At 40.4% G+C, this 20,203-nt stretch overlaps 1 protein-coding gene across 1 annotated transcript in view; it reads left to right on the top strand.

Moving 5' to 3' along the window:
• Positions 1 to 19,814, top strand: part of LOC146646423 (uncharacterized) — an 82,076-nt gene extending 62,262 nt beyond the window's left edge. The window contains exons 209-246 of the mRNA XM_085392459.1: positions 47 to 214; positions 431 to 630; positions 729 to 841; positions 988 to 1,094; positions 1,302 to 1,469; positions 1,686 to 1,885; positions 1,984 to 2,096; positions 2,249 to 2,355; positions 2,563 to 2,730; positions 2,947 to 3,146; positions 3,245 to 3,357; positions 3,510 to 3,616; positions 3,875 to 4,030; positions 10,820 to 11,034; positions 11,190 to 11,275; positions 11,418 to 11,545; positions 11,646 to 11,771; positions 11,938 to 12,128; positions 12,211 to 12,302; positions 12,982 to 13,112; positions 13,240 to 13,364; positions 13,486 to 13,612; positions 13,886 to 14,098; positions 14,270 to 14,440; positions 14,630 to 14,776; positions 14,887 to 14,936; positions 15,036 to 15,168; positions 15,404 to 15,486; positions 15,589 to 15,715; positions 15,845 to 16,035; positions 16,885 to 16,975; positions 17,075 to 17,195; positions 17,517 to 17,698; positions 17,854 to 18,009; positions 18,093 to 18,226; positions 18,328 to 18,461; positions 18,553 to 18,647; positions 19,007 to 19,814. Coding sequence (XP_085248585.1) covers positions 47 to 214; positions 431 to 630; positions 729 to 841; positions 988 to 1,094; positions 1,302 to 1,469; positions 1,686 to 1,885; positions 1,984 to 2,096; positions 2,249 to 2,355; positions 2,563 to 2,730; positions 2,947 to 3,146; positions 3,245 to 3,357; positions 3,510 to 3,616; positions 3,875 to 4,030; positions 10,820 to 11,034; positions 11,190 to 11,275; positions 11,418 to 11,545; positions 11,646 to 11,771; positions 11,938 to 12,128; positions 12,211 to 12,302; positions 12,982 to 13,112; positions 13,240 to 13,364; positions 13,486 to 13,612; positions 13,886 to 14,098; positions 14,270 to 14,440; positions 14,630 to 14,776; positions 14,887 to 14,936; positions 15,036 to 15,168; positions 15,404 to 15,486; positions 15,589 to 15,715; positions 15,845 to 16,035; positions 16,885 to 16,975; positions 17,075 to 17,195; positions 17,517 to 17,698; positions 17,854 to 18,009; positions 18,093 to 18,226; positions 18,328 to 18,461; positions 18,553 to 18,647; positions 19,007 to 19,486 — 5,649 coding nt within the window. The 3' untranslated portion in view covers positions 19,487 to 19,814. The remainder of the gene's footprint in view (positions 1 to 46; positions 215 to 430; positions 631 to 728; positions 842 to 987; positions 1,095 to 1,301; positions 1,470 to 1,685; positions 1,886 to 1,983; positions 2,097 to 2,248; positions 2,356 to 2,562; positions 2,731 to 2,946; positions 3,147 to 3,244; positions 3,358 to 3,509; positions 3,617 to 3,874; positions 4,031 to 10,819; positions 11,035 to 11,189; positions 11,276 to 11,417; positions 11,546 to 11,645; positions 11,772 to 11,937; positions 12,129 to 12,210; positions 12,303 to 12,981; positions 13,113 to 13,239; positions 13,365 to 13,485; positions 13,613 to 13,885; positions 14,099 to 14,269; positions 14,441 to 14,629; positions 14,777 to 14,886; positions 14,937 to 15,035; positions 15,169 to 15,403; positions 15,487 to 15,588; positions 15,716 to 15,844; positions 16,036 to 16,884; positions 16,976 to 17,074; positions 17,196 to 17,516; positions 17,699 to 17,853; positions 18,010 to 18,092; positions 18,227 to 18,327; positions 18,462 to 18,552; positions 18,648 to 19,006) is intronic.
• The last annotated feature ends 389 nt before the right edge of the window (positions 19,815 to 20,203 follow it).

The raw sequence follows: 20,203 nt of genomic DNA, 5'->3' as shown, positions 1-20,203 counted from the left end.
CATTTCCATGACTGCTGTCTGATATTATGCTGGTTCTCTTTTGTAGGCTGAATTGTTGTCAGTCCTCAGTCCTTCTCAGGTGGCACAGCTGGTACTGAGTTTGGGAGCTTCCAATAACACAGATTTGATTGATCGTGTGTTTGAGCGACTGCAAGAGGGCAACGCTCTAGAAAATGTGGATGGATTCCTCACACAACTGACAGCCAATGGACAGGTATGCTAGGCTTCTAAAAGGGTGAAGGAGGACAATCCTGGTGTTTTATTCCAGCAGGATAAGACAGAATAAGACATTTGCTAAACCGCTACACAACTCTTCAAGGAGTCTATCATAGAGAAGACTTGTTTGCAACCTTTGTGACATGTTGTATGAGTACATTTACAACATGCAGTCTCTGTATTGCTTAGCTTCTTTTCCACCTCAATTTCACAGATGCCAATTTTCCAGCCTGTTGTGAGAGATCGGATCATGAATGCGACCTTCATCGTCATCAGTCCGCATTTCTCCACTTTCACGACAAACGACTATGAACTTTGGTTCCATGTGAAACTGATTCCTATCCTTGCCAGTTTTACTCCAGAAATGCTCATAAACACAATCACAAACATCAGCTGCATGAACTACCAAGTCATGTGAGTAGTTTTCTTGGAGCAATCAAGATTTTGTTGCAAATGAAAATGACAATAGAGACAAACAACAGCATGAGAATGTTTTCTTTCAACTGTTGCAGTGTGAGTGGGTTGGTTTCAGTTATCCAGGAGATGCCACTGTACAGACGGCAAGAGATCACACATGGTCTGCTGGGCTACCTAAGAAATGCTGAAAATGCCATCAATGAGCCAGGTAGAGCAGACATAGGGTGCATTATGTGTTTTCCAGTGTGAAATGTCTTGAAAAGCACTCAGACAAAAAACTTAAATTCTTTCATGTCTACCAGTCACAAACCTTCCTAAATTGAGCACATCCTAACTTTTGTCTGCATGCCTTAGCTTGCAGGCAACAAAATGAGAGTGATGCCCAATGGGTTAAAGCAAATCTGGGTCCATTCGTCCAATATACAGCGTACTCTGACCTCAAAGACTTCAACATCTCTACGGTAAGCCCTACATTGCACTTCTAGTCCTCCCTTAAGAACAGGAAAACAAAATTGTAGACTTAAGAAGACAAACACAGGAGTTTATTTTGCCATATCAAAAATACAAGCAAATCATAGAGCACACTTTCTTTGGTTGCAAACTCTATTCATTTACCTACAGCATTGGTCATTACTGCTGTCTGATATTATGTTGATTCCCTGTTGTAGGCTGGATTGTTGTCAACACTCAATCCCTCTGAGGTGGCACAGCTGCTACTGAGCTCTGGAGCCTCAAATAACACAGATTTTATTGATCTTGTGTTTGAAAAACTTGAAGAGGGCAATGTTCTAAAAAATGTGGATGAATTCCTGACACAGCTGACAGCCAATGGACAGGTAGGCTAGCCTCCTAAAAGGGTGAAGGAGGACAATGCGGATATTTGATTCTAGAAGTAAACACAGAATAAGACATCGGTCTCAACCGCTACATCCATTGTTGGCTATTGTATCTTAGAAAACAAATGGTTACAGCCTTTGTACCATGTTGTATGGGTGTACTTCCAACATGCAATCTCACCTTTGCTTATGTCTTTTTCCACTTTAATATGACAGACCCCACATTTCCAGCCTGTTGTGAGAGATCGGATCATGAATACAACCTTCATCGTCATCAGTCCACATTTCTCCACTTTCACGACAAACGACTATGAACTTTGGTTCCATGTGAAACTGATTCCTATCCTTGCCAGTTTTACTCCAGAAATGCTCATAAACACAACCACAAACATCAGCTGCATGAATTACCAAGTCATGTGAGTAGTTTTCTTGGAGCAATCAAGATTTTGTTGCAAATGAAAATGACAATAGAGACAAAAAACAGCATGAGAATGTTTTCTTTCAACTGTTGCAGTGTGAGTGGGTTGGCTATAGTTATCCAGGAGATGCCACTGTACAGACGGCAAGAGATCACACATGGTCTGCTGGGCTACCTAAGAAATGCTGAAAATGCCATCAATGAGCCAGGTAGGGCAGACATAGGGTGCGTTATGTGTTTTCCAGTGTGAAATGTCTTGAAAAGCACTCAGACAAAAAACTTGCCCACAAATTCTTTCATGTCTACCAGTCACAAACCTTGCTAAATTGAGCACATCCTAACTTTTGTCTGCATGCCTTAGCTTGCAGGCAACAAAATGAGAGTGATGCCCAATGGGTTAAAGCAAATCTGGGTCCATTCGTCCAATATACATCATACTCTGACCTCAAAGACTTCAACATCTCTACGGTAAGCCCTACATTGCACTTCTAGTCCTCCCTTAAGAACAGGAAAACAAAATTGTAGACTTAAGAAGACAAACACAGGAGTTTATTTTGCCATATCAAAAATACAAGCAAATCATAGAGCACACTTTCTTTGGTTGCAAACTCTAATCCTTTACCCACAGCATTGGTCATTACTGTTGTCTGATAATATGTTGATTCCCTGTTGTAGGCTGGATTGTTGTCAACGCTCAATCCCTCTGAGGTGGCACAGCTGCTACTGAGCTCTGGAGCCTCAAATAACACAGATTTTATTGATCTTGTGTTTGAAAAACTTGAAGAGGGCAATGTTCTAAAAAATGTGGATGAATTCCTGACACAGCTGACAGCCAATGGACAGGTAGGCTAGCCTCCTAAAAGGGTGAAGGAGGACAATGCGGATATTTGATTCTAGAAGTAAACACAGAATAAAACATAGGTCTCAACCGCTACATCCATTGTTGGCTATTGTATCTGAGAAAACAAATGGTTACAGCTTTTGTACCATGTTGTATGGGTGTACTTCCAACATGCAATCTCACCTTTGCTTATGTCTTTTTCCACTTTAACATGACAGAGCCCACACTTCCAGCCTGTTGTGAGAGATCGGATCATGAATACGACCTTCATCATCATCAGTCCACATTTCTCCACTTTCACGACAAACGACTATGAACTTTGGTTCCATGTGAAACTGATTCCTATCCTTGCCAGTTTTACTCCAGAAATGCTCATAAACACAACCACAAACATCAGCTGCATGAATTACCAAGTCATGTGAGTAGTTTTCTTGGAGCAATCAAGATTTTGTTGCAAATGAAAATGACAATACTGACAAAGAACAGCATGAGAACGTTTTCTTTCAACTGTTGCAGTGTGAGTGGGTTGGCTTCAGTTATCCAGGAGATGCCACTGTACAGACGGCAAGAGATCACACATGGTCTGCTGGGCTACCTAAGAAATGCTGAAAATGCCATCAATGAGCCAGGTAGGGCAGACATAGGGTGCGTTATGTGCTTTCCAGTGTGAAATGTCTTGAAAAGCACTCAGACAAAAAACTTGCCCACATATTCTTTCATGTCTACCTGTCAAAAACCTTCCTAAATTTGGCACATCCTAACTTTTGTTTGTATGCCTTAGCTTGCAGGCAACAAAATGAGAGTGATGCCCAATGGGTTAAAGCAAATCTGGGTCCATTTGTCCAATATACATCATACTCTGACCTCAAAGACTTCAACATCTCCATGGTAAGCCATAAATTTTAGTTCTTGTCCTCCCTGAGAACAGTAAAACAACATTCTAGAATATTTTACGTCCAAAAAAATGTTTTGGGTGTGCAGCAATAATAGAGTGGGGTTACCCCCTATGATGAATTAACCTTAGAGGGTTAAAGGTAAATAAGTGAAAAACATATAGTGTCCCTCACAGTGAATTGAAGAAAACAAATGTAGGCATATGCCAACTTGTTTTTGTTTTCTTACTGAATTGCTGGTTGTATCTTCCAGGTGAATATAGCAGATATGCTCACTTTTAGTCAGGTGGTCAACCTTGCAGCAACTCCTTCCCAGCTAAAGAGCAAGGAAGATGTTATGAACGTCATGGCAGTCATCAATCCTTTTGACTTTGGCGCTTTCTTTGATGAAGTCTCACCAGCTATTAAGGTAATCATCATAGTTTTCTTAGTTTTATGAATAAAGCTGGGGAATTTCCCCCAGGAAATAAACTACACTAAACTCAATAGAAAAGCTGCATTTTTTCAGGTTAATGCTGAAATTGTATAGAAACTGAAAATTAAAAACTGCCAGTGACATGACTATTGCTGTATAGTCATGCTGAAAGGTATACTTACTTACTATAAAGATTGACAGACCATGTGACTTTCGCGCATTGCATGCCGGGTACTCGTGGCAAAACAATCAAAGCAATGCATCAAACGTAAGCATTTGCAACACCGCAAAACGTTCATTCTCCGGTTCCAATACCTTCTTGCTTTTTCTTTGCCCCCCAAAAAAGTTATGTACAAAACGAAGGAGAACAATGCCGGTCCGTACAAAGACAGACTTGATAAAAAGTCAAAGAAAAGATACGAGGAAAAAATCAAAGGAGTGAAAGGGTAAGACCCTTACGAGCACACAGAATGGACAAAATACGTTAGCGTGCTGCCCAACCTTCACCACGATCATATATATAATTATACGGTTCTTGGAGTGAGTGCATACACTCATGAAGTTTAGTAACAGGTACAGTTTACCGACGGATGGGTACAGGACCTTGAAATGCACCGTGTAGAACGAAAGACCATCGTACATATCATAAGTTTACCAGTCTCACAAATCGTCTTCATAAATACACATTCGTTAAACGTTTATTAATAGGACCTTTAAGCTCATTAGTAATTAATTAGTATTGGAAATAATTTCTGGTTCGCATTACAGAAATGTAGCAGTGACAATAATATTGTATGCTGTAATCGTACTGGGCAATTAGTGATACAAAAAAACCTTTTTTACCCTGTGAATAAAAGTATATGTTTTTGTCAATGTACCATGGTAATAACAAGCGAAACACAATATTGTGTCAGGACAATTCACTATTTATGCACAATAAACAAAGGAGCATAGCGCGACAATTTCTGTTTAGCACCAGACTTGCTTGTAACCTATATCACGAATGATGTTATGAAAAATGACGTATTAACTACAACAAAACACTTACCTTTGTGGAAATGCTTGGAGCAGACTAACATGTGAGCTGGAGTGTTCTGGGACGTTATATTTGGTCTTCGAATGGCTGCAATCCAGGCCATACGTTGGCTCTTTGTTACTTCGGAAACATGGCTTGAACAATTTCTCTTCAACGACATAGTCCGATAACAACCGATCTCTTTACCCGTCGGCTTCCCGTGGCTGTCATGCGACCGGCTATTGCAGTTAATAATACAACAGCTTCTTGCAATTTTTTGTGTTTCTTTTTATCGCTGTGTAATGTAATTTCAATTGAAAGCCTGCGTGCGCTAGTACCTCTTGCCACGAGTTCCCAGAATCCTTTGCGGTTTTACCCCTGAATGACGCCACATTTTCAATCTCTATACTGCTGTGAGACTTTGTTACTGCATTATTACTGGAAGTAATTTCAAACCATTAGCTTTTTTAATGGACACTTGCTTTTAATAGTGGCTAGCAAACGCCTACTATTAAAACAGTTAGCTTACCTATACATGGTAACATAAATGACTTAAAGGTAACACAAGGTAAGTGTTTTTGGGGACAGAATAAAGTGACGGAACAGTTGTGGAACTGACAATAGTCGTGTCCATATTCATGGGCTGCATCCTCCTGAGGACCTGGCGTTCGCGGTCTACGTGGGCCAGGTCCTCAGAAGGTCGGGTAGGCCGGAAGTAAACAGCTGTGAAATTGGACGGTCTAGCCTTCTGATTAGCGTCACCGCTGTCTCGGTGGAGTTTAATAAACTTGGCCATCTGCTCCTTGCTATCTAAAATATAACAGGACACTGGTGTAAATTCTCGACCATCTCACACTTCTGTTTAGTCAGTTTTCTGTTTGACGTTTATTCAGCTGTGTGAAAACTAAGGAGGAACCCACCCGGGGGATTAATAAAGTTTTATTTTATCTAATCTAATCTAATAACTTTAATCTCAGCCAAACCGATTGACTCACGAACAAATAAAACACTGAAAAAAGCCAAACAATAAAATTTTTAGGTTGTCTAAGTGACTTATATATTACGTTTAACCTGAGTAGCGAAAGTCTGCAGTGATCTGAAAATGATGTGCCGGGAGTTGTGCCGTTCTCAGCGGCTTCAGTGACCCTCGAGCTCTCGGCTAGCTATCGAGCTGGTGGGTAACAGACGTCTCTAAAAACATCAAAGCACTTTTGCAAATATGCGATATCTTGATAAATCGAGCAGATATTTGAAGTTTACACACCCACATTCTCGCCTGAAAATATGTTAAAAGTTTATTTTGTGACCCATAAAGATTAATAGGAGTAATTTTAAAACTTAGTAGCGGCCGCCATTGCCGGAAACTGGAGTTTGGCTGGGCCACGCTATGAATTCTGGGATATGGTGGGCCACGAAGGAAACACCCGACCCATCCGTCAAATTCGGGGAAAAGGAGGTCACACTTGTTGGCTGCATTCGGAGGATTCTACGAATTTGGACAGCCTTCGGTGCGTCGCTGTGTCGTAATCGGTCTACAAATGCGTCCTCAGGAGGATGCAGCCCATGAATTTGGACACGACCAATCTAAGCAGAAACAGCTAATATCAAATATGTATCTGCAGTAGTGATGGTAAATTCGATTCTTTTTACTGAATCGAGTTTGAATGAGTTACTCACCAAAGTGAATCGAGTTTTTTGAGTCATTGAGTCACTGAGTCAGTTGACCAGAGAGTGCAAAATCAGAATCAGAATCAGAATCAGAATACTTTATTGATCCCTGGGGGAAATTATTTTTTGTTACAGTGCTCCATTTTAAACCAACATTAATACAAGACAGACAATACGCTAACTAAGAATAGTACAATATATACATATATATACATACATACATACATAAGTCACTTATAAATAAATAGTTGGAAAAGAAACATGTGTAGCTGTAGCAGCAAACAGTGTGTTAAGTGGATGCGTTGTACAGGGAGATAGCCACAGGCAGGAATGATTTCCTGTGTCGTTCAGTGGTGCTTTTCGGTAATCTCAGTCTCTCACTGAACGAGCTCCTGTGACTGACCAACATGTCATGGAGTGGGTGGGAGGTGTTATCCAACATTGTCTTTATCTTGGACAGCATCCGCCTCTCCGACACCACCTTGAGGGAGTCCAGCTCCATCCCCACAACATTGCTGGCCTTACGGATCAGTTTATTAAGTCTGTTGGCATCTGCGACCCTCAGCCTGCTCCCCCAGCATGCAACAGCATAGAGGATCGCACTGGCCACAACAGACTCATAGAAAATCCTCAGCATTTTCTGGCAGATGTTGAAGGACCTCAGTCGCCTCAAAAAATAGAGACGACTCTGGCCCTTCCTGTAAAGTGCTGTGGTGTTTTTAGCCCAGTCCAGTTTATTGTCAATGTGTACTCCAAGGTATTTATAGTCCTCCACAATGTCAACACTGACCCCCTGGATTGAAACAGGGGTCAAGTGTTTCCTGGTCTTCCTGAAGTCCACGATCAGTTCCTTGGTCTTTGCCACGTTGAGCTGCAGATGATTCTGCTCACACCACGTGACAAAGGAGTCGACCACAGCCCGGTACTCTGTCTCATCATCCCTGCTGATGCATCCAACCACCGCAGAGTCATCAGAAAACTTCTGAAGATGGCAGGTCTCTGTGCAGTGGCTGAAGTCTGTGGTGTAGAGGGTGAAGAGGAAGGGGGAGAGGACAGTCCCCTGTGGTGCCCCTGTGTTGCTAATCACCTTGTCAGACACACACTGTGGGAGACGTACATATTGTGGTCTTCCTGTCAGGTAATCAACAATCCAGGACACCAGAGAATCATCCACCTGCATCGCTGCTAACTTATCACCCAGGAGGGTCGGCCTGATGGTGTTGAAAGCACTGGAAAAGTCAAAAAACATGACCCTCACAGTGCTCGCCGGCTGGTCCAGATGGGTGTAGACACGATTGAGCAGGTAGATGATGGCGTCCTCAGTTCCGAGACGAGGCTGATAAGCGAACTGAAGGGGATCCAGATGTGGTCTTACTATGGGTCGCAGCTGGTCCAGGATGAGCCTTTCCAGGGTCTTCATGATGTGGGAGGTCAGTGCCACGGGCCTGTAATCCTGGGGGCCACTGGGACGAGGCGTCTTTGGTACAGGGACGAGGCATGATGTCTTCCACATCACCGGGACCCTCTGCAGACTCAGACTCAGCATAAACAGTTTATGAAAGACTCCACACAGCTGGGGGGCACAGGTCTTGAGGACAAGGGGACTCACTCCGTCTGGTCCAGCAGACTTGCCTGAGTGAAGTCTCCTCATTTGCATCTCAACCTGGTATTGAGTGAAGGTGATGGGTGGGGGAGGGGTGTCAGGAATCTCACAGGAGGCAACATGTGAAGAGAGAGGCTGGCACAGTGGTGTGGCTCTGGATTCCAGGCTGACTGCAGGTGAGGTTGTGGGGGTGGGAGCAGACACTGTGGTGTCGAATCTATTGAAAAACAGATTCAACTCGTCGGCTCTATTCTCACCTCCCTCAGCTCCCCTGCTGTTGGTTGGCCTGAATCCAGTGATGGTCTTCATGCCCCTCCACATCTCTCTCATGCTGTTCTGCTGGAGTTTCCACTCCAGCTTCCTCCTGTAATTGTCCTTAGCCTCTCTGATCTTGTCCTTTAGTAACACCTGGATCTTCCTCACCTCCTCTTTGTTGCCCCCTCTGAAAGCCCTCTTCTTGTTGTTGAGGAGGGCTTTGATGTCCTTAGTCACCCACGGCTTGTTATTTGGGTAACAATGAACAGTCTGAGCTGGAACAATGGAGTCGGTGCAGAAAGTTATGTAGCCTGTGATACACTCAGTAAGCCCATTGATGTCCTCGGCGTGAGGCTCACAGAGTGTTTCCCAGTCGGTCACCTCGAAACAGCCCTGTACATTAAAACATGTACATTTTCACTCAAACTTAATTTGTTTCTCTTTTCATGTAAATCCTACTGCTAAGATGAGTGATTGAAAAAGAAAAACAACTATTTTTATAGAGCAAAAAAAAGATATCTAAAGGGAACATTTATTTTATTCATTTTTATTTTATTTTATTAGTATTTTCCTCAAATGTGTCAAATATATATTTTCTCATCTAAATGTCCTCTGAGCTGTGTGCCAGGGGGCGGTAATGCTCCATAACATTGGTTGCCAACCAAGAAGAAGAAGCTGTGAGCCAGGAGGGAGGGGGTGAGTGAGTGAGTGATTCGTTCATGCTAAGATTCAGCACAGGAGGGAGAGGGTGAGTGAGTCCTGAGTGATTCGTTCATGCTACGATTCAGCGCAGGAAGGGAGGGGGTGAGTAACTCAAATGTGCTGTTAGCATGTTAGCAGAGCGATGCTACGGTGAACCAATGAGCTATTGTCTTGATGTGAGCTTTCTACCCAGGGTTTTTTCTTCCAGTTCAGAGCAGAAATGTTTTTGGCTGTTGTTTTTTTCCACACAATTTTAATTAAAAGCTAGATATATTTCTACTAATGAAATTAGTTTGCTAACAGCAACAGGGATGAGTCAGTGAGTCAGTTGGGCTTGTGAATCATGATTCACGAGTCAGTAAAGTGATTCTCGAGTATAGAACGATTCGTTCTTGATTCGCGCATTACTAATCTGCAGTAGTATATGACTCATGCGATCAAAACACAGATTTCCTTACATGTTTTTCTCCCTCGCAATAGTGAAGAATCCTCCTCTTCTTTTTAGTTCCCAGTTTTTTGTTTTGTTTTCTTTCACTTCCGCAGTTGTTCCGTCACCTTAAAGTCTCCCCCAAAACACTTCTGTTGTTTTTGAGAAATTTCTCTTGTGCTTTAACGTATTTTGTGTTTTAATTTTCTTTTATTGTCTTTTTTGTGCTTTTGTGGCTTGTGTCTATTTGTTATTGCTCTCTTAAGTTGCAGTACATTTGACCTCTCAGCCATCTCTAATTCTTACCTTTCTTGGCAGTTCGTTTAGATAGCTAGTTTTGACTTTCAATCTGGGTTTAGATAGGTTAAGGCAACGTTTTATTTATTTATTTATTTGTTTTGTCATCCATTCATTCATTCATCCATTCATTGCAGCCTCAGGGAAGTGTTTTTGGTTGGTTTGTTTTTTGGGGGGCGGGGCTTAGGTTTGGGCAGCTAGGCTTTACATTTGTTCACAATTGTTAGAGTAAGTAGTTATTTCCGTCTGCTGCTTTATGGTTAGTGTAGGCATCAGTGTGCCTTTGTATCTTTAGTTTATATTTGTAGTTTAGGCAACACACATACTTGCTTTGGTTTAGGAATTAATTGTGAATATGTGATTAACTGTTGTGAAACCACTCTCAGAAAGACAGGCTTGGCACGACCATCAAGGAAGTTAAGGAGAAGGTTGTTTGTTTCTGTGGTCCTGACATATAATCTTTGAAATGTATATATCACAACTCTGTGTTAAAAGGTTATGATCATTTCTGTCAGACAGTGCTGTTCAGATATCAAAACAGGTTGTTTTAGTTAAAAAAAAAACTGATGCCATTTCTTCTGTGCAGCGTTTCCACACCATCTTTTGGTTGTAAGCTGCAGTTTAAGCTTTTGACTTGTAAACAGTTCTAAGCCAGACGTTGAAAGTTAAAAAAGTAATTCTGGATAACACAATGGGGAAAAACAGGTTATTAAAATTCAGCTGTGTTTCAAAACTAACAGCTGGATTATGGTTCAAATTCAAATACTTTTTACTTTCTTGTAAGCATTTTACTCATGCTATGTAATTTCACCCCAGGTCCACTCAGCTAACTACTCACAGGAAGTGAAGTCTGCATTCCTTGAAGCAGTTTTCAACAGAGGGAATCTGTCATCTCCAACTGTCAGTGATGGAGACTTCCTGCTATGGCTCAGAGTTCGCCTGAGTCCTCTCCTGACCAACCTCTCTTCCAGCCTGGTGACACCCTTATTCAGCATCGGGATAAAAAGGAGTTGTAACAGCAGCCAAGAGATGTAAGAATTTGTACACTCAGTTTTAGAAATTGCTGTATATTTGCTGTGATCAACAACACCTTGGGGTAAATGTTATGTGGAGGATTCTGGATCAAATGAAGTGGCGTTTGATCGATATTTCTATAATTGTTTTTTTCCAATTTGTCTGAATTTAGGTTTGCATTGCTGGACACATTGACCACAACACTCAGCAGCAGCACCCAAAGCGAGATCTACAAAAACATCATTGTCTTCCTTCAAGGTTTGTTAACTCAAAAGCTAATAATGAAAAACATCTGTGACATAAGTTACTGTTTTGTTTTCACTTGTTTGTTCTTCAGATGTGACATGTGTAACCAAATCAATGTTAGTTTAAAAAGTGATTTCCTTTGTGTTAAAAACAGGTCCACCACCACTCAAGTGTTACGGTGGTGGAAGCTTCTATGTCTATCTGAGGAACACTTTCCTCAGCTTTGGTTTTCCAGATTTGTCCACGTTAGTGTCACTTCTGCCACCAATGCGCAAATCAGAGGTAAAAAATAGATAAATAAGGAAATAAAATAGCACACACCTGTGCACTAATATAATATATTAAATTATGTATTCTGTTTTGTTTTTTAATCTTTCTCCAGCTTCTGGATACCATCAGCACCTCAGAGCTTGGCCAGTTCCTTAGTCAGCCCAATGTGATTGGTAACAGTACTGACATCTGTGTCATCTTCAACAACTACAACAACACTTCTGCCTTCCTTGAGACTGTATGTCCCTTAAATACTGTCTACGTTTTACATACAACATTATTGGCTTCACAGAAAATGTATACTGACCTTAGCAGTATTCAAGCAAGAATACTGCTTGTCACTTAAATTGACAGTTTTACTTCAGTTTGTCATTACATGTGAAAACGTATGTGTTATACCCTAGGAGGATGTTCAAGACAATGTAAAGAAGGTGATCCTCCCCTGTATTTGGCCTTCTGCGCTGAATAGCAGGAGCAGAGCTGAGGCTAATTTATGGTTTGACCTACGACTGAGGAACTATCTTAGATTCCTCAGCAAGAGCCTCATCAGCCCCGACGAAGTGCAGAACGCCTCATGTTTTGCCTTCCAGAAACTGTAAGTCTCTTTTTCATTGTGTCTCAAGATAAGTGAATTAATTACATGATGACCACGTTTTTCATCATTTTCCTTTCAACAGGGTCTATGTGATGGGAAATAACTTCGCATACAACAGCTCTGAGTTTGAACAGCAGTACGTTTATACCACCATCAAGACCTACTTGAGTGCTGGTAAGATTTATTAATGATCAAAAGTGTTGTAAAAGCACTGTGTATGTATACATCTGTGTGTGGAATTCAAGGAATTTAAAAACTATGTCTGCTTGTCTTTTTTTTTTTTCAAATTATATGAAATGGGTAAAAATTATTTTAAAAATATACTGCCCGACTATTCACAAAGAGTTTGTAAAATGCACCTAGCTGCAACAATTTACATTTGTGGAAAAAGATCAGAATCTACTTCTAAGAGGGGGTTTACAGTTTATGTGGAATGATTACTGCAGTCATGTTTCCTCCTGGTTTGAATCTGCTTCAACATTTTGATCTATATACCATATTAAACACCTTCCTTCCTTACATACTTATTGCATTAGCGGATATGTGTAGGCATACATGTTCCACACAGCCCCAAAGGATAATAGCAACTGCCAGACAGAGAAGAAACATGTATGTGCTAACTTACTGGGACGAAACAGGTGGTGTAACATGCGTGGACCTTACCAAATATAAAGTGCACATAACACGCATCTGTTTGTCTTTTCTGGCTCATCAGTGTGCTTGCTGAGTGAAAAGAGTAGGTGGTCTTAAATTTTGAGCCACGTAATGCCAAAACTGATGTCGATTCGTATAAGGGGAGATCGCTTAACAAGTTATTTATTGTCTGTGTGTTCTGCTTTTCTTGGTTCCACAGGTTCTGGAGCCAGATGCTACAATGCCAGTGATGCAGAACTGAACTCTACTGCCTGGTTTGTCAGTAACATCGGGAACTTTGTGACATTTATCACTCTGGATGACCTCACCACCTTTGTCTCCACCGCTCAGGTATTTCCAGAGATCACATATGCACAGTTAATAAAGCAAAATACAAAGTCCGTGATTTTGGTGGGAATGTTAACATGGTTAACAGAAATCAGTATTATCGACCTGTTTTGTTTCTTAATTTTTAAAGTTTCAAGTGTTCTTGAAGAACCAAGCCAACCTGGAACTCTTCAACAATAACGCAATCCCAGCAAATGTAACCAACTACTATGTCACACAGCTTTTTGCATTCGATCCGAACTTCAAGCCGGTCAAGTAAGTATTACCAGCCTGATAAAAACAGCAAACTGTGTTATGTGAACCATACACCGCATATAATTTAGCAGTTCAGTGGTAGTCATTCTGTATTTGTAGTTAAAAATCTGTTTTCATTCAGTCTCCCAGGCTTTTTCCTGTGCTCTTCTGCGGTGCCACCTTTGGCATATACTACTATGACTGAAGCTGAAACCATGGTTATCTTAGACAATCTGAAGACTTTCTGCAATGGCACCCAGGACCCTGAGGTACCAGCCCTAAAAACAAACAGAGTTGAATTGTTTCTAGCAAAAACCAACCATAAATCTCATTGTTGTAAATGCTGGTTTTGAGCTAAATGTTAACAAAAAAACCTGAACTCTGAACAGTATGCTCTCTCGCAAAGGCCATCTTAATTTTAACTCTGTTAAAATTAGTCCCTTATTAATAATATAACTCTGGTACTTAATAACTATGTTATCAGACATAATTCTCTTTGCAGTTACTCCTGTTTACACATGTTTTGATATTTTATTTGAAAGGTTTCTGCTGCTTTGGCATCCAACATCAAGACAATTACACCACAGTTATTTACAGCTCTTGGAAGCTCCAGCGCAGGGCTGAGTAACAGCCAGATCAGTTCAGTTCCCTCATCAGTGCTCATCTCTTCTTTGTCCACCCTGGGCTCAATCAGTACCTGGAGCCAGGATCAGGCCTCAATAATCATCCAAACCCTTACTGCCTCAGGCTTCCAGGTAACGCCCTTCAGGTCCACTTAATATACCTGATATCCATGTTAGATCTTAAATGCATGTGCCTAACGATGTTATATATTAATCCAGTAAGGTTTTATAAAATACAAAATAACTCTAAGATGCTTACCACTTTAGAGAATGAGGCTTCAAAAACTTGAAATGTGTTAACAGATCAACAGCGAATCTTCCCTGGCATCCCTTGGCACGCTTGTTATTGGACTTCCTTCAGAAGCAATAGAAAACACCAGCGCTTCTGTGCTACTCAGCGTCTCAAAGAGCACCACCTTCGTTTCCAACATGCTGGCAGCCCCAAGTGTTGTCCAAATGACCTTCGTCAAAAAGGTACAACGTTAGCTTCCACAAGACAATATAAAGTAAATGCTATGATCTGGAGGACATCAACTTATTTATCTTTGGCATTATGATATTTAAATATTAGAATTACTTTGATATCAATATTAACTCTGTATTCCATGATATTATTACTCCACTCATTACATTTAATCCTAAATGCATTTACCTACCTGGTAGATCATTTCTCTGGACACAAATCCATCACAAGTGGTGCTGAATGTGCCAGATGCTATGGCAGTTGAGATCCCACCATCCCTGTTGGTGTTTTCTGACCAATCTGCAGACATCACCGTGCTCAATAGAAAAACCTGGACACCAGATCAGGTTAACATTTTGTTAAATACACACAATAGCATTATTAATCAAAAATGACTTTTTAAAGTCGATGTTACAGATAATAATACGAAACTTTTGTTCTTTTTTTGTTCTTTTAGGCTGCCATCTTTTTTGGGGTCCTTGACAACACAAACTTTGACATTGAGCAGTAAGTGAACAAGTCATATAACTATTTGGCCCTGTAGGTTTATTTTGAAGAGGGGATTATTTATCATTTCTTCCTGGTGTTCATCAATCCTCCCCGCAGGCTTTCTCCCTCAGTGCTGCAAGGCTTCACTTGCACTTCTGCCCAGAAAATGACACAATTCAGGACCAAGGAGCTAATCAGGGCCTGTAGGCCCCGGTCAGGCCGAGCCAAAGTGCAGTTAAAGGAATCCCAGGTAACATCTGTTAGAAAGGAATTTAATAATATTACTATGACTCTTAAAATGAAGTTAACAATTAAGATGTGTATGTTATATGGATATAATATACCAGAAACATAAATCATCAGGTTGAGGATTTCTTTTTCTTTTGAAAGTTAGGATAATGCACGAATCATCAGTTTCAGTGTTAGAAACAGCTTACTTGCATATCACTGAGGAATCCTCTTTTTTCCCACACTGTTTTCTACAGCTAACCTGCATGCTCAACTTGCTGAGTGGAGAAATCTCACAAAACTTTACAGATTATCCATCAGACATGCTTCTCTACTTAAGGTGATTCGGTGTCTCCAAGCATTTTCTTGCACTCACCTTAAAATGCATCACTAATGTGAAGAATAATTACTGATTTTACCTTTCTTTTTTTTCTAAAAACAGCAGCAAAAATGTTAACAAAGGCAACTGCAGGTCATACTTTTCTGCACTGGGTGCGGCAGACTTCTCTGTGGCCTCCAAAATCTTGAATAAGGGCTCGCAGCTGTTCCGTGAAGCCACTGTGTGCTTGGTGAGTGATGGTTTTTTTTACATGTATATGTCTAAAGGTAATAAATGCATGAATTACACTCTGACACTGATAAGGTTGCATGCGTGCACAGTTTTTTAAATACAGCATTTTCCTGTTTTCTGTTTTCAGGGTATAAATGGCTTGAGCCTGAGCAGAGAGAATATAGAGATCTTGGGGAACATGGCTTGCACTCTGGATGGGTCTTACATACAGAACGCAGATCCTCTCATCCTGGAGAAACTTAAAGCCTGCAATGACTTCTCTGCCAGCCAGGTGGCAGCCATGGAGACATTGCTGCTGTCTGGAACAACACAATATGGGTACAATGATAAAAACAAGTCATTCTGTCAGGAGTTTAAAAAACACAACTAGTAGTGTTGTTAATGCTGTTGTGCATCATGCACACATCAAACATATCAAACATGGTGACAATTGTGTTCATATTTGCAGTGTGATTGATTTGTTACTGAAAAGGAGAATATCTGAACATCTGAGGGGAAGCCATGAGCCAATCACAGTTTTGGCCGTGCCGATATTATACCTTCAACCACTCTGGGGAACAATGTTTCATAAAGTTTCCAGGCTTAGAGGAGTTAGATAAGTTATATAACAGATTTGCAGTTTAATCTTGTATCTTGAGTCAGATTAAACTATATAATCCATTACATAATCCTCTGATTTAGCCTCTAAGGAAAACAGTTACATTTTGTGGCTTCCGGTATAGAGAGCTGGTGTAGACTGCAGAAGCGTTTGATTACAGATGTGGGGAGTTTTGTGCTTTAAGCTAGTTTAAGCTAAGTCATCGGCCTTTTGAAATTGGGCTAAGGAACTCTGAGCAGACAACAATTAGAAACCAAACAGCTCTCAAAGGAAATTCATAAGCAAACTTCAATAATTTTATTATGCAGAGATTAATTTGCACCAAAAGCACAACTCTGTAACTCAGTTATATTTTTTGTAGAGCTATCAGTTAGCTGCACCATACAAGTTTAACTCCTACCTTATTTTTTTAAATGAAGTCATAAACCTTGATTCATTGGCACAAACTTGCCAGTTTCATTTTGAGGACTTTGTATATATAATACCTAGTAGCCATGCCACCAAATTTTGTAGCCCATACTACCTCTTTCAAGTTAGCACTGTAAGAAAATATCCTCTTCTATTTTCAGAAATGCCGCTTCCTGGAACAAGCAAACACTGGAGAACCTCGTACCCCTTCCACTCTACTTCACAAGAAATATCTGGAACCGGTTCGATTCTGTATGTTTTTTCTCGTTGCTTGATAGTATCTAGTCTAACAATATTCATTCAAATAACTTGTGTTAGAAATCAGTTTGGGTACCTTTGTGTTTTTTACAGACAACAAAGAAAATGTTCCTGAAGACCTTCATGCTCAAACTGAGGGAAGCAAACACAGAGAAAAGCAAGCTCAAGACGCTGTTCCAAGCGATCAGCGGCCGGACAACAAAACGAGGAGCAGGTGCGACCTTGCTCTTATTTGTTTTCACACCAGCTATTCAAACTGAAGCAAAAACAATTAGTCAGCGGGAGATTAATAATTGTATAACTGTATAACTTAAATAAATAGACAATGTAAATACTTTGCTTTAGTGGTACGAGTACAGATAGCAAAAGATTCAGTGAACTTAGAGAAGTCAGGTTTTAAAGTTAGACAGACTTGCACAATAACCCATATTTTATGCTCAAATGTTATATGACTTAATTATTATATTTGCTTTTATATATAAAGGCAACCGTAGCTTGCACAGCACTCTCATCTGCATCTCTAATTGTTCTTAAGGTTGTACCACGGGCAACATCACCCAGGTGATAGTTAGCGACTCCGCCTTCCCCTTTGGCTATGATCTCACGCAGTTTGACCTCTGCCTGGATGTTCCCGTTCTGAAAGAAAACCTCAACTCCATCTGCAACAAAGTGGCTGATAATGGTTTCCAGACTGTCATCCTAAAGAAACTCAATGAGGTATTTTGTGTGGGAATTTTGAAAAAGAGCCAAAATGTCATTCATTATGTTAGACGGACTTATTATTAAATGGCAGAATTTGCAAATGAGATATTGTTTCAAATTTGGGATTTAGCACATTAGCACATAGCATTACACATTCTCTATTGTTGCAGGCATTCCCGTCAGGGATTCCTGATCAGGATGTCCAGTTGCTTGGATCAGTGTCTCGTGTGGCATCACTTGACGATATATCCAAGTGGAACATAACCAAAATTGACACCCTTGCAGCTCTAATGAAAGCTGAAGATGGACCCTGGGAGGCAGCAAAGGTATAAGAGGTGGAATTCATTTCACTTTTATCCTTAATAGTCTTATTATTCTTACATGATACCTTTTCTTTAATGTCGCTTAGAGCAACAAAATCATCACTCAGTATCTGAGCACTTCTGGAAACTCGCTGGGCAGCACTGAGCTGACCATTATTGACTCCAACCTGTGCTCACTAAACACCAGTACACTGCAGACCATCAGCCCAGACAGCATCAGGTTGGTGTCAGATTGCAGCTCAACGATATAAAAACATTGCCAAATGTGAGTGGTCATGCACACGTAACACTGTATGTCTCTTTCTTCTTTCCCCTTGACAGAAATGCCAGCCCTCTGAATGTGTCATCATGTTCAGCTGAGCAGAAGCAAGTCCTGTATGGCATCAGTACCACTTCCTTCAGCTCACAACGGTCCAGCTCCAGTATCATTTACCAGTTGATTAAGCCCTATCTAGGTGAGAATACATTTTGTCTGTTTGCGTAGCTGTTTCTCTATTTCTCATAAAACTGCTTTCTAATTTCCTGTTTCATTTCCTTTCTTGATAGGTGGAGCACCTCTGCAGGATATAGTAACACTGTCAACACAAAACATCAGCATGGACATAAGCACTTTCAGCAGTCTGGACCCTGCTGTTATAGCTGTAAGAATAGTTGTTAAAGAAATGAAACGAAAACTTTTTGGACATCCGCCTACATCTAATTTTTATTGTGACTTTATTATATGTCTGAGTTGTGCCTTGAAAACTATGATTTTCTTTTTAAATAGTTCTTATAAGAAATAGCTAAACTGCTGCTGATATATGTAAATGTCAACCAAGTTCCTGATTTAGGTGCTTTGGCAACATAAACCACCATATGTAGTCTTTCAAATTTCTCATGCTCTTTATTTAACATAATATGATAATATTTAAAAAGAAGGCATTTATATTTGGCTTCTTTGTCTTGTGTGTTAACAGCTTCAGACTAATTTTGTTTTCTGTTATTTATTTAAAATTCACAGAATTTGACTGTGAGCAACGTTAAAGGCCTCGTGGGTATGCACCTACCTGATCTGAAGCTGTTTGAGAATAATACTGTAGTTCAGACCTGGATCAACCTGCAGCTGCAGTCAGAGCTGGACACACTGAATCTGGGTCTGATCAGCAACAGAATCAGCCCAACTCCAGGCTCCAACAGCACCACCACTGCACCAGGGTCCAACAGCACCACCATTGCACCAGGCTCCAACAGCACCACCACTGCACCAGGGTCCAACAGCACCACCACTGCACCAGGCTCCAACAGCACCACCACTGCACCAGGGTCCAACAGCACCACCATTGCACCAGGCTCCAACAGCACCACCACTGCACCAGGCTCCAACCGCACCACCACTGCCTCTCTAACCAATGGGGAAGTGGAGCTTGGAAAATCCCAGACAACTATGATGCTGGGTGCTCTGCTAACAGCTGTACTACAAATGCTACTACAACCAGCCTAAAAACATACCTAGCTTTCACATTCTTATAATAATCAATAATCATGAATCAGTGATTTTTTTTAAATGTAGCTTGAGGGTGAATATTTTATTTATTTGTTTAATTTAATTCAAATTACCGTTCAAATGTTTAATTTCTGCTTCATCCATATGTCAAATAATTTAACTGATATGTAATCAAAACTATGATGTAATCTTTATTTTTTAATATATTTTAATAGTACTCTGGAATTTTAAAATGAAGAACTTCTAATAAATTCTAATAATCATTGGCAAATCTTTCTTAAAACTAAATTACATTATAATTTGAACCAAGAAATTTTCTGTTCTGTCATTATTTCAACTGTATTGCTATTGATAAAATCAATAAAAACATGGAAATAAATATCTGACGCCTATGTCTCTGCCTGTTGAACAATCAGAACGATCAGGCATCATATTTTTGAATAGTTTCTCGCTCTGTTGTAAATTCAAAACTTTAAACTCAAGCTTAAGAATGAAAGGTTTAGGGTTCAGAGCATTTTATCTGAGTGTTTTTTAAATGGCGGCCAAAGAATTGATTTGTGAATTCTCTGTTCAGTGAGGCTCAGTTTTTATGTCATGCTTTTCATTCATTTATTTTTTTCATCTAAAAAGGGGGTTTGTACGTGAAATTCTGATGCTTGTCGTAGCTGCTTGAATCATTTCTTTGTGTAGAAGCTGATAATAATATAAAAAAAA

The sequence above is a fragment of the Rhamphochromis longiceps genome, linkage group LG19 (genome assembly GCF_057381845.1).
Source record: "Rhamphochromis longiceps isolate RC_006_pf linkage group LG19, R_longiceps_female_GT1.1, whole genome shotgun sequence".
NCBI lineage: Eukaryota > Metazoa > Chordata > Actinopteri > Cichliformes > Cichlidae > Rhamphochromis > Rhamphochromis longiceps.
This window is presented reverse-complemented; position numbering and strand designations above follow the sequence as displayed.